This window comes from Chlorocebus sabaeus, chromosome 22 (assembly GCF_047675955.1).
Source record: "Chlorocebus sabaeus isolate Y175 chromosome 22, mChlSab1.0.hap1, whole genome shotgun sequence".
Taxonomy (NCBI): Eukaryota; Metazoa; Chordata; class Mammalia; order Primates; family Cercopithecidae; genus Chlorocebus; species Chlorocebus sabaeus.
Genome location: NC_132925.1, coordinates 95,491,695 through 95,506,034, shown reverse-complemented (window position 1 = coordinate 95,506,034; position 14,340 = coordinate 95,491,695). Strand labels below are relative to the sequence as shown.

The 14,340-nt window shown below is 39.5% G+C and overlaps 1 protein-coding gene across 4 annotated transcripts in view; it reads left to right on the top strand.

Moving 5' to 3' along the window:
• Positions 1-14,340, top strand: part of TCAIM (T cell activation inhibitor, mitochondrial) — a 71,084-nt gene that overhangs the window by 40,474 nt on the left and 16,270 nt on the right. For 3 of the 4 annotated variants that reach the window (XM_007983855.3, XM_073010300.1, XM_007983854.3), the window contains one exon: positions 14,076-14,198. The exons of the other annotated variant lie outside the window; for it this stretch is intronic. In XM_007983855.3, coding sequence (XP_007982046.1) covers positions 14,076-14,198 — 123 coding nt within the window. The remainder of the gene's footprint in view (positions 1-14,075; positions 14,199-14,340) is intronic. 4 annotated transcript variants of the gene reach the window in all.

Below are 14,340 nucleotides of genomic sequence, written 5' to 3'. Positions count from 1 at the left end.
TAGCTGGGCATGGTGGCAGGCGCCTGTAATCTCAGCTACTTGGGAGGCTGAAGCAGGAGAATCGCTTGAACCTGGGATGCGGAGGTTGCAGTGAGCCGAGATCATTCCACTGCAACAGAGCGAGACTCTGTTTCCAAAAAAAAGGGGGGGGGGGCAAATTAAAACCACAATGGGATACCATCTCACACCAGTTAGAATGGCTAGCATTAAAAAGCCAGGTCAGGCACAGTTGCCCACACCTGTAATCCCAGCACTTTGGGAGGCCAAAGTGGGGAGATTGCTTGAACTCGGGAGTTTAAGACCACCCTGGGCAACGTGATGAGACCCCCTCTCTACCAAAAATACAAAAAAATAGCCAGGCTTCGTGCCATGTGCCTATAGTCCCAGCTATTGGGGAGGCTGAGGCAGGAGGATCGCTTGAGCCTGGGCCTCCTCGGTGGGGAGGGTGGGGTGGGGTGCATGCAGAGGTTGCAGTGAGCCAAGATTGTGCCATTGCACTCCAGCCTGGATGACAGAGCAAGGCCCTGTCTGAAATAAATAAATAAATAACAGATGCTGTGGTCAGGTTGTGGAAAAAAAGGAATGCTTATTTAGTGTTGGTAGGAGTGTAAATTAGTTAAACCATTGTAGAAAGTAGTGTGGCAATTCCTCAAAGAACTTAAAACAACTGACATTCAACCCAGCAATCTCACTACAGGGTGTATACCCAAAGGAATGTAAATCATTCTCCCGTAAACACACATGCTGACATATCTTCATTGCAGCACTGTTCGCAATAGCAAAAACATGGAATCAACCTCAATGCCCATCAATGGACTGGGACTGGCTAAGGGAAATGTGGTACATATACATAATGGAATGCTATGTGGCCATTAAAAAGAATGACATCATGTCCTTTGCAGGAACATGGATGGAGCTGGAGGCCATTGTCTTTAGCAAACTAATGCGGGAACAGAAAACCAAATACGACATGTTCTTACTTATAAGTGGGAACAAAATAATGAGAACCAATGGGCACAATAGGGAGAACAACAGACACTGGGGATAACTAGAGCGGGGAGGGAGAGAGAGGGGAAGGGGTTTCTAACTATCAGGTTCTATGCTACACTCAATACCTGGGTGACAGGATGAATCATACCCCAAACCCCAGCATGTTACAATACGCCCATGTAACAAACCTGCACATGTACTCCCAAATCTAAAATAAAAGTTAAAATTATATCTAGGGAGGAGAGTGGAAGGAGGGAGAGGATTAGGAACAATAACTATCAGGTACTATGTTTAGTACCTGGGTGATGAAATGGTCTGTATGTGAGACCCCTGTGACATGAGTTTGCCTTTGTTAACCTGCACATGTGCCCCAAACCTAAAAAAAAAAATTAAGAATTTTAACCCAAATAAATCATAGACTTAAATGTAAAATGTAAAGTACTAAGACTTTTAGGAGAAAAAGGAGGGGAAAATCTTCAGGGGGATATGAAGAGAGGTTGATTGATGGGTCCAAATATACAGTTTGATAGAAAAAAGTAAGATCTGTCTGATAGATCAGTAAGGTGACTAGAGTTTACAATCGTCAGTTGTGTATTTCAGAACAGCTAGAAGAGAATAATTGAAATGTTTCTACAATAAAAGAAAGATTTAAGGTGATGAATATAGCGATTACACTGATATGAGTTTTACAAATTATATGAATATTACGTTACTGAATGTACCCTGAAAATTAAAAAAAAAAATAAAATGTATGATTAACAATTTTGAGCAAAAAATAAAATATAGATGAATGAAAACAAAAACACAAGGTACCAAAATTTACGGGACACAACAAATTCAGTGAAGCGATGCTAAGGGGGAAATTTATAGCTATAAACACATTTAAAGAACAAGAAAGATCTCAAATCAACAGTCTAACTTTACACCTTATGGGATTAGAGAAAGAAAAATAAACTAAACCCAAAACTAGTAGAAGGAGGGAAATAATAAAGATTAGAGCAGATAATCAAAATAGATATTAAACAGAGAATAGAAAAATGATAGAGAAAATCAACAAAACCAAAAGTTGGTTCTTTGAAAAGATCAGCAAAATTGACAAACCTTTAGCTAGATGGACTAAGAAAGAAAGAAGACTCAAATTACTAAAATCAGAAATGAAAGTAGGGACATTACTACCAATTCCACAGAAATAAAGATTATAAGAGAGTACCATGGGCATTTGTACACCAACAAATTGGATAACCTAGATAAAATGGACAGATTTCTAGAAACACAAAATCTACCAAGACTAAACCACAAAGAAATAGAAAATGAGACTGAGACAGTAATTTTAAATTTCCCAACAAAGAAAAGCCCTGAACTGGATGGCTTCACTGGCAAATTCTACCAAACATTTAACAGCAATACTTCTCAAACTTTTCAAAAAGAAACTGAAGAAGGAACACTCCCTAACTTATTCTGTGAGACCAGCATTACCCTGATACCAAAGACAGACAAAGACACTACAAGGAAAGAAAACCACAGATCAATATCCTTTATGAATATTAATGCAAAAACTTCAAAAGATCCTAGAAAAATTAATTCAGCAGCATATTAAGAGGATTCTATACCATGACCAAGTGGGATATATTCCTAGAGTACAAGGATGGTTCAACATACAAAATCAATCAGTGTGATACACACTAACAGAATGAAGGAGAAACCCCACATGGTCATTTAAATCATCTAGAATGATCATTATGCAGAAAAAAGGGTTTGACAAAATTGAACATCCTTTCGTCCTAAAAACAATAAACCAGAAATAAAGGAAACTATATCAACATAATAAAAGCTATATGTGAAAACCCACAGCAAACATCATTCTCAATAGTAAAAGACTGAAGTTTTTCATGTAACATAAGGAAGTAGGCAAGGATGCCTACTTTCACCACTTTTATTCATCATACTACTGGAAGTCTTAGAGCAATTAGGCAAGAAAAAGAAATTAAAGTCATCTACTTGGAAAGGAAGAGGTAAAATTATCTGTTCACAGATGATAGTGGTCTTATACATAGAAAACTCTGAAGATTCCACTGAGAATCTATTAGAACTAATAAGCAAATTCAGCAACTTAGCAGGATACAATACACAAAAATTAATTGCATTTCTGTATACTAGCAATGAATCCAAAAAGGGAATTACAAAAACAGTTCCATTTACAATAGCATCAGAAAGGATAAAATGCTTAGGAATTGACTGAAGAGATGAAAGACTTGTAGTACAATGAAAACTATAAAACATTTCTGAAAGAAATTAAGAAGATATAAATAAATGGAAAGGCATTCTATGATCATGGATCAGAAGATAATATTAAGATGTCAATACCCAAAGCAATGTACAGATTTAATGCAATCCCTATCAAAATCCCAATGACATTTTTCACACAAATAGAAAAACCCATCCTAAAATTAGAATTTCAGGGGACCTCAAATAGCCAAAACAATCTTAAAAAAGAAGAGCAAAGCTGGAGGACTCACATTTCCTCACTTCAAAACTTACTACAAAGCTATAGTAAACAAAACATTGTGATACTGGCATAAAAAAAGACATATAGGCCAGGTGTGGTGACTCACTTCTGTAATCCCAGCACTTTGGGAGGCTGAAGCAGAAGGATTACTTGAGCCAACCAGCCCAGGCACTATAGTGAGACCCCCATCTCTATAAAAAGAAAAATACACAAACATATAGACTAATGGAGTAGAATGGAGAATACAGCATTAAATCCTTGCATATATGGTCAACTGGTTTTCAACAAGAATGCCAAGACCACTGAATGGGGAAAAGATAAACTTTTCAACAAATGGTACTGGGAAAACTGGCCACATGCAAAGGAATGAAGTTGGACACTGACTTATACTAAAATTAACTCAAAATGGATCTTTGACCAAAATATAAGACATAAGCTATAAAACTCTTAGAAGAAAACATAGGGCAGAAGATTCATGACATTGGATTTGCCAGTGATTTGGATATAACACCTAAAACACAGGCAGCAAAAGAAAAATAGACAAATTGGATTTCATGAACATTTTTAAAGTTTGTGCACTAAAAGACACTATCAGTAAAATGGCAACCCACAAAATGAGAGAAAATGTTTGCAACTCATATATCTGATAAAGGAATTGATATCCAGAATAGATAGAGGACTCCTAAAACTCAACAACCAGCAAAAAACCCATTTCAACAACGGGCAAAGGACTTCAATAGACATTTCTCCAAAGAAGGTATATAAATGGCCAATAAGCACATGAAAATATACTCAACATCATTAATCACTACGGAAATGTAAATTAAAACTACAGTGAAGTACCTACTCACACCCATTAGAATGGCTACTGTCCAAAAAACAAAATAGCAAGGGTTGATGAGGGTGTAGAGAAACTGGAACCCTTGTGCACTGTTGGTGGAAATGTGAAATGGTGCAGCTGCTATGGAAAATGATATGGTGATTCCTCAAAAACTTAAATATAGATTTACCACAAAATTGAGAGCAGTGTCTCAAGTAGATATTTGTATACCCATGTTCATAGCAGCATTATTCACAGTAGCCAAAAGGTGGAAGCAACCCAAGTGTCCATCAGTGGATGAATGGATAAGCAAAATTTGATATACTCGTACAGTGGAATGTTAGCCTTAAAAAGGAAGGAATTCTGACACCGTCTACAACATATGAACCTTGAGGACATCGTGCTACATGAAATAAACCAGTCATAAAAAGACAAATGGTATATGATTCTACTTATGTGAAGTACAAGGAGTAGTCAGATTCGTAGAGACAGATAATAGAACAGTGGTTGCCAGGGGCTGGAGGGAGGGAAAGGGGGCATTAGTGTTTAATGGGTAAAGAGTTTGAGTTGTGCAAGATGAAAAAAGTTCTGAAGACTGATGGTGGTGATAGTTGCACAACAATGTTAATGTACTTAATACCACTGAACTGTACACTTAAAAATGGTTAAGGGGCTGGGTGCAGTGGCTTATGCCTATAATCCCAGCACTTTGGGAGGCTGAGGCAGGAGGATCACTTGAGCTTAGGAGTTCAAGATCAGCACGGGCAACATGGCAAGACCCTGTCTCTTAAAAAAAAAAAAAAATTTAATTAGCCAAGCTAATTAGCTAGGCATGATCACACCACTGCACTCTAACCTGAGCAACAGAGTAAGACTCTGTCTTTAAAAAAAGAAAAAAATAATTAGGTTAGGAAAAATATGTTAGTGATTACTAATTAGTATTTACTTGTTTATAGGTAATTTCATTTTTTATAAAATCAGCATTTTTTAAAAAGTTCTTGCTTAGTAGAGATTAAACATTCTGGCTTACTTGGTATTTTACTATGGAATAAATATGAGATTTCTCTTTTATCTCAGTAATTAATTGGACTCACCATTGAAAACAAAGGCTCTGAATTTTTAAATGTCTGTGATTATAAAATTAAGCTAAGAATTAAAATGATTTATGTGACAAATTCAGGCAGTAATGATCCTTTAAAAATCCAATAAAGTATTCTCATTTAGAGAGTAATTTAGAACTTTATTTCTGACCTAAAGTATGGTTACCATACAAGTGTTTCCACATTGATCAGGAAGGTATTCTTTTCTATTTGCCTTATGGTTTAATTTATAGTCAAATTTCATGCTATCTAGTGATCTCACTGTGATGACATTCAGATTAAGTACACATTAGATAATAAAAGACTCATCTTTCCCTCCTGGGGGTAATAGGATAATGGGGGACATAAGACATGTAGAGATAAATTATTATACAAATAGGCTGTGATTGGTCCAAAAAGGAATACTGAATAAGTATTACAGCCAATCACAGGACATAAATTAGGGAGCTCAGAAAGATTTTCAAGTAAATCTAGCTCTTGGCTTACTTCCAGTTTTCGTAGTTTTTGCTTGATGTGGGAACAGATCATTCAAAGTTGTTTAATGGGAATCCTCATTGCTACATTCATTTTTCTCTAGACTATTGGAATAACTTCCTAAGGATCTTTCTACCGCCAGTTTCTCTTCCCTGCAACCTAGATTCTACATTCCTTCTATATTCCCAACTTTACCAAAGGCTTTGATCACATCATTCCCCTTAATAGCTCATGCATTATTTAGAGGAGATCCCAGTTGGTAGCCTGCAAATACAGGCATTTATTAAATTTCATGGAGCTTGATAAATAAGAAAATACTAATAGACACATTTTTAGGAATTTTTGGAAGATAGAAAGCAGATGAGCTCAGAACTGTGGAGAAACAAGCTAGCCAGAATGCCTGCTATCACCTCTACAATGTATTTGTCCTGGAGAGTCCAGCCAATGTATAATAAGAAACAGAAATGGGACATGTAAATATTGGAAAGGCAGAGATACACTTGCACTACTTAGGATTGTCACTAAGAAAATCAAATGGAATTTTATTAGTCAAAAGTTTTTGATTGCCAACAAAAGAAACCAGCTCTATCTAATGTAAATAGAAAATAAATTATAAGGATATGAAGTCTCTTGTCATATTTACAGAATATTGGAGGACATGGTTGAGAAAATGTCCTGATGGGTATCAGCTGAGAAGAGAGACTCTCGCTTTACTGTAGATGGTTTTGTGCAGAGTGTTTTACCCTAAGAAATAGATCCATATACTTATTTAAATTGTTTTAAAGAAAAATACAGGGACTGCTGATCCTGAAAAAGTTAAGGAGCATAAAAAATAATTCTGAAAGGCTGGGTGCGGTGGCTCACACCTGTAATCCCAGCACTTTGGGAGGCCGAGGCGGGCAAATCATGAGGTCAGGAGATCGAGACCATCGGGTGAACACAGTGAAACCCCATCTCTACTAAAAATACAAAAAACACTAGCTGGGCATGGTGGTGGGTGCCTGTAGTCCCAGCTACGCAGGAGGCTAAGGCAGGAGAATGGCATGAATCCAGGGGCCAGAGCTTGCAGTGAGCCGAGATCACACCACTGCACTCCAGCCTGGGCAACAGAGCAAGACTCCGTCTCAAAAAAAAAAAAAAAAAAAAAAAAAATCTGAAAATTTGTCTCTGATTACCTTCACCTGACGGTTGCACTGATAGTTGCATTGATTTGATCAAAATTCAGAAACACAAGTTGGTGTCTCTTGTACATAAGCACCAAAACTAAAAAGAAAATGCTTTTGTTGATTTTATTTTCAGTTTTGTGTTTCACATATTCAAGAATAAAGACATTCTCTACAATTATTTTTTTTCTCTAGAGAAATGCTTACAAACAGTAGCCAGCAACTTACACTTTCTTTTTTTTTTTTTAAGCTATTTTTTAATTTTAATTTTGACATAATTTCAGACCCAAAGAAAATGTGCAGGAATAGGGCCAGGCAGCCTGGCTGGCACCTATAATCCCAGCCACTCAAGAGGCTGAGACAGGAGAATCACTTGAGCCCGGGAGGCGAAGGTTGCAGTGAGCTGAGATTGCACCACTGTCCATCAGCCTGGGCAACAGAGCCAGAAGCTGGGGGAAAAAAAAAAAAAAAAAAACTTTAAAATTAGCCACACCTGTAGTTCTTTCGACTCCTGAGGCCAAGTAGGAGGATTGCTTGAGCCCAGGAGTTCAAAGTTACCGTGAGCTATTGATGGCAGCAGCAGCCCCATCTGGAGCAGCCACTGCGAAGACGCTGGCTGCAGCAGGAGAGACGTGGCCGGGGCTGCATGCTCTACAGAGCTGGTGTGGGCTGGGAACAGGCAGGAGACCTGCCTCCTACTGAATTGGTAGGGTGGGAGCCACATGCTCCCTGGCGCAGCTGCAGCTGCCCAGCCACCCACTCTGGACTGGGACGTCTCTGAGCTTTCAGGGGCCTGGGAACCCCCGCCCCTGCCAGCCCAGAAGTACCTGCTCCCACTCCCTGACCTCTCCCCACTCCGAGTGCCCACTCAGGTGCAGAGCAAAGTTGTGGCAGAGCCTGGGTGGTTGGCCCAAGCCTGCAGGTGCCCCTCAGCACAAAGAGCCTGGGCACCATGGATGGCACGTTGATGGCGGGAGGCAGGTTTCTGGCCCTTTGAAACCCCACCTTCAAGCCAGGAACAGCCTGAAGTGTGGGGACTGGGCTGCCAGTTCCAGGTGAAGTCCATGGCCCAGAGTGAAGACTTCATTGATGACGGTTTGGCCAATTGGATGGTGCTTTTTCCAGGCCCACCGGGAAAAACCTTTCTGAGCACATAAAAACCCTGAACTCAGCCAGACTCATGCCAACATTGGGACTACTAGCTGCAGGAAGGAGTTACCCACTTCAGGTCTCCTCAATGTTGAGACAGCCTGCCTGTGAAAAGCAGCTACCCACTGTGCGTCTCTTCTCTGCTGAGAGCTGGACACTCATGGGGATGACCTGCCTGCAGAAAGGAGCTACCCCAGGTCTCCTGAGAGCTGTTCTATCACTCAGTGAAGCTCCTCTCTGACTTGCTCATCCTCCAGTTGGCCACATACCTCATTCTTCCTGGACATGGGACAAGAACTTGTGAACACCTAATGGTGGGACTTAAAGAGCTGTAACACAAACAGAGCTGAAACATGCCCCCTGCTCACTACATTACAAGTGACAAGGAGAAAAAAGCTGCAGCCCTTCGGGGAGGCCAGACCTAGGGCCTCCCCAAGCCAGGGCTGTGACACCCTCTTTGGGACCCTGTGGTTCCTGGTGTCTCCAAGCTTCCAGGAACCACCACGTTCCTCGGTTCCCACAGTGGTACACCTGGTCATCTGCAGCCTTGCATGGAGCCAACACCTGTGCTGGTGCATGGGTTTGCCTGCCCCACTGCAGTCAGCACACCTGGCTGTGCACAGTGGCTGGACCCTGCGTTCACTCACACACCCCTTGCCACTCTGTGCCTGGCTGGCCCTTGGCAGACGTGGGATCTGGGCCAGTAGTGTGAGCTAAGTGCAGCCTGCCAGGCCAAGTGGGCAGAATGAGCCCAGTGGGCCTGAGCCAAACTCAGGCAAGGACACTACCAACCACAGAGGTTTCCAGCTGGAAAAGCGACACCCCAAGGATCTCATGACACTATGATTGTGCTGTTGTACTCCAGCCTGGGCAACAGAGCAAGTCCCTGTCTCTAAAATAAAAAAGGTAGAGACTAAAATAAAAAAAAGAAAGAAAATTTGCAGAAATAATATAAAGAAGTCCCATGTAACTTCCACCCAAATTCCTCAAATGTTAACTTTGTACTACATTTGCTTTATCATTATATATATATTTAAATATTGAAATTATATATGTATATTTATACACATTTTTTCTCTGACCCATTTGAGTAAGTTGCAACCACAATGTCCCTTTACCCTTGAATACCTAGGTTGTACATTTTTTAAATATGAAAACATTATCTTGGAAAATAATAAAAATCAAAAAGTTAACACTTATGACAATACTGTTAGCTAACCCCGAGACGTTATTCAAATGTCACTCATTTTCTGAGTGCTGCCCTTTATTAGGAAAAGAAAATCCCAAATCATGAGCCACATTTGGTTGTCAAATCTCTTTAGTCTTTTTTTAATCTGGAACAGTTCCTCAGTGTGTTCTTGTCTTTCATTACCTTGATGAATACAAGCCAACTATTTTGTAGAATGTCTTACCATTTGTTTATCTGATGTTTCCTCATAATTACAGTCAGACTTTTTCACAGGCCTACCCCAGAAATGATGTTGTGGTGTTTTCAGTGGATTATGTAGGAGGCATGGGATGTTTATGTAACCCATTACTAATGATACTAATTTCTTCCAGGAAGTTATGATTTTTTTTCCTTTAATTAGCTTCTGTTAAGGAGATATTTAGGGCTATATAAATATCCTTTTACTCCTTAGATTTTTACTACCTCACTTGCTCTAATATTCATTGATGATTCTTGCTTGAATCACATATTACTCTGCTGGTTGCCACATATTGATTTCTTCATTTCATCGTCTCTTCATATGGGGACTATATGAAGTGCCTATGTTCCCATCTTTCCTATTATTCCCTTACTTTCTGGTTCACCAAGTTGTTCCAGGTTCATCTGTACTGTTCCTGCTCCAAAGTTTGATTCAGGAGTTTTGCCAGGAAGCTCTGGCTCTTTCTAGTAGGGATTGGTTTATAGACACCAACATCTCAGTGCTACATGTGCTCAGTTACTACTAATCCTCTCAGTGGCCAGAGCCAGGAAACATGTATCTTTATATCTGTATATATTAAAAACCATGGCCGGGCGCGGTGGCTCACGCCTGTAATCCCAACACTTTGGGAGGCCAAGGTGAGTGGATTACGAGGTCAGGAGTTCAAGACCAGTCTGGCCAATATGGTAAAGCCCCATCTCTACTAATAATACAAAAATTAGCTGGGCATGGTGGTGCCCACCTGTAGTCCCAGCTACTCAGGAGGCTGAGGCAGAAGAATCACTCCAACCTGGGAGGCGGAGGTTGCAGTGAGCTGAGATCATGCCACTGCACTCCAGCCTGGGTGACACAGTGAGACTCCGTCTCAAAAAATAATAATAAAAAAAACAAAAACCATGTTGAGAGTCTTTGTTTTTACTTCAGTTTTTAGAAACAAAACACAAATATTGTTAAGCTAGACCAGTTGATTTTTATACATTAAATGTAAGAATTCCAAAAATCAATTCATGAATCTATAAGATCATATTTGAATCTATGTTGCAAAACATTTGGGCCCCGAACCAAACATAGTGTGTCATTTGATAATTCATATGTCAATAAATCGTGCTTTCTCTTACATGATTTAAAGTAAGTTGAACAATATGTATTACTTAATAAGTGTGGAAAAGTTGGAAAATTGTAATGCCATATCCAATAGTAGTGATATAAATTAAGATATATTTACCTGCTTAATCACATGCCATGCAGAAGTGACAAAATGTTTACCAGTATTCTTAAAGAGGGTATAGGAAGGATTATTAATTGCTATGCAAAGTCAGTGAATTTAAAAAATAAATAAATAAATAAATAAAAACATTGAACGCTTTCACCTAGAGGATAAACTTACAATTCCCTTTCTCAGTGTGTAAGACCCTTCATGGTCTGACCCTACTTTACCCGTAGTCCCTCTCCAGTCTCTTATGCCCTTCTCTCCCTCTAAGCATCCTGTCATCTGGGCATATTGGCTCATCTCATAGATCTTTGTGCACTATTATGATTGACATGCCATTCTCTCTCACCTACCTGGAAAGATCTGATACATCTTTTGGGTTCCAGATCACATACTACCTGTTCTACAGAATCTTCCAGGAAGAATTTCTTCTATTCTAATTACTTATCTCTATATTCCTTATTAAATGTGTCTTCCTTTAAAACAAGGACTTTATCTTCCTTGTAATTCCAGCACAACACAATGTCAGGCATTCAGGATAAATGTTTAATAGATGCATAATGATTTGTCATTTTCAGTATTCTAAACTTGATAATTTTTTAAATGCTTTAGATCACAACATCTAAAACATATAAAGTGACTATTAAGGAACCTAGTGCTCCCTTCAGCAGTATATATACTAAAAATGGAATGAGGCCAGGTATAGTGGCTCATGCCTTTAATGCCAGCACTTTGGGATGCCAATGCGGGAAGATCACTTGAGTCCAGGAGTTCAAGACCAGTTTGGGCAACATAGCAAGACCTCATCTCTACAAATAATAATTTTTAAAAATTAGGTGGGCATGGTAGCACATGCTTATAGTCCCAGCTACTAGAGAGGCTAAGGCTAGAGGATCACTTGAGCCCAGGAGGTCGAGACTGTGGTGAGCCATGATCACACCAATCTATTCCAGCCTGGGCAACATAGTTAGACCCCATCTCAAAAAAATTGGAACAATACAGAGAAGATTAGCATAGCCAATTAAAAAAAAATTTTTTTAAGAAAAAATGGCCAGGCATGGTGGCTCATGCCTATAATCCTAGCATTTTGGCGGGCCAAGGCAGGAGAATCACTTGAGCACAGAAGTTTGGGGCCAGCCTGGGCACCAAAGTGAGACCTAGTCTGTACAAAAAAATAAGAAGAAGAAAGGGAACCTCAGGTTTTCCTGGAGTTTTCTCTTGCATAGTAATGCCTAGGACCCACTCCCCACCACTTTGTTTTGGAATCTGAAATGTTCCCCTCAGCCCAGAGTCACTACCATTCTGTCCCTGCCCCCTCACCACCCACTCCTGCAGCAGCTCGTCAGCCTCCCAGGACTCCATGCAGGTCACTCATTTCTCTGGACTTCCCTTGGGTAGCCAGTGACCCTGAGCACTAACAAGCACCCTTGTGTCATGATTATAGCACCAAGTGAGAGACGGTTTCTACAGAGGTGGTGCTGCTCTTTAGAAGGCCACACAGGCTTTCAGCTGTTTGCTGAAAGCTATCTTCTAATCCTTAAAGATTTTTTTTTTTTTTTTTTTAATTTTTGGACGGAGTCTCACTCTGTCACCCAGGCTCTGGAGTGCAGTGGCGTGATCTCAGCTCACTGCAACCTCCGCTTCCTGGTTCAAGCTATTCTTCTGCCTCAGCCTCCTAAGTAGCTGGGATTACAGGTGCACGCCAACACGCCCGGCTAATTTTTTGTATTTTTTAGTAGATATGGGGTTTCACCACGTTGGCCAGGCTGGTCTCGAACTCCTGACCTCATGATCCGCCCACCTCAGCCTCCCAAAGTTCTGGGATCACAGACTTGAGCTACCACACCCAGCCAAAGCATTTTTGATATTTAGTTCTTGTAAAACTATTGAGGTAAACATTCTAAGAAATACAGGTTTAGAGAACATCTTTCTGCTGAGCTTATTATAGAGTTGATATGGTTGAGACGAGACTGAAACTGGACATTTGGTTGGGTGGAAAGGAATGGAGGTGTCACTGAGCACCAGGGTAGTGAAGAGGCCCTCCTGGAAGGAGGGTGTGGCAAAATGACTAGATTGGTAAGGTCTGACCAGTCAGAGGGACTAGGTTACAGGGATGAGGGAATAAGCATTGGGAGCTCAGGGTAGTAGTATCCAAGACTAAAATAAAGGGAGAAACTGGAGTCCACCCAGCTAGAATCCACAAAGTAATCTTTTCATATTCCTTCATCAGGACCCATTGCCTCTTAATTGTCACTAGTCTCATCAGATATGTCTGTTGAGTTTGACTTTTACACCTTTTTAGCTCTATTATAATATTTGGTCACTTATTCCATAATTAGTATTAGTTCTACCCTCCCATATGTGTATGACTGACATCAGTGAAGATCTAGTATAGCTTACTGAAGGTTGTAATAAACACACTTTGAAGTATTTTTAATTAAAAAAATTATACCTAGAAATTTAGTGACAGGTTTGATATAATTAAAATTTAATTTTTTAATATGCAAAGGAAGTTGTCATAACTAGAATATGATTTGACAGGTGTTGGCAGTTCTCCAAGCAACTTATTTTAAAAGTAGGTATTTCTGAAAAAGAATAGGTAGAAGTAAAGGTTTGATTGAAAACTCGGTTTAACACTGGGGCTGCTTTAAGGTAATGTATGTGTCCTTTTTTTTTAGTACAATTTTTTTAACTTTTAGGTTCTTTTTTTTAATGTGTAGGTTTGTTATATAAATAAACTCTCATCATAGGGGTTTGTTGTACAGTTCATTTTGTTACCTAGGTACTAAGCCTAGTACCCTATAGTTGTTTTTACTGATCCTCTCTTCTATCCTCTACCTTCAAGTGGGCCCCAGTGTCTGTTGTTCCCGTCTTTGTGTCCATGTGGTCTCATCATTTAGCTCCTGTTTATAAGTGAGAACATGCAGTATTTGGTTTTCTGTTCCTGTGTTAGTTTGCTAAGGATGATAGCCTCCAGCTTCATCCATGTTCCCATGAAATACAAGAACTCATTCTTTTTTATGGCTGCATAGTATTCCATCGTATATATATACCACATTTTCTTTATCCAATCTATTGATTAGGTTGATTCCAAGTCTTTGCTATTGTGAATATGCAAGTGCATGCATGTGTCTTTTAATAGTAGAAATACTTATATTATGGTTAGTATTATAAAAAGTGTGTGTGTGTGTATATATATACAGATATATATCTCCCTCTCTCTCTTTTCCTTCTAGATCCTGGTTAGATAACAATGGGAAAAGTGCTGTTAAAAAGCTAAAGAACAGTTTGCCACTTAGAAAAGAACTAGATCGTTTAAAAGATGAACTGTCTCATCAATTGCAACTGTCAGATATCAGGTAATAAAGAAGAGAGAACCTAATTTAGAAATTAAAATGAATATGAATTACCAACTGATAAGCTTTTCAGCAGCTAAATATTTGCATCTTTAATTTTTGCTCTGATAACTGAGTACTCTTCAATTATCTTTATGAACATCTT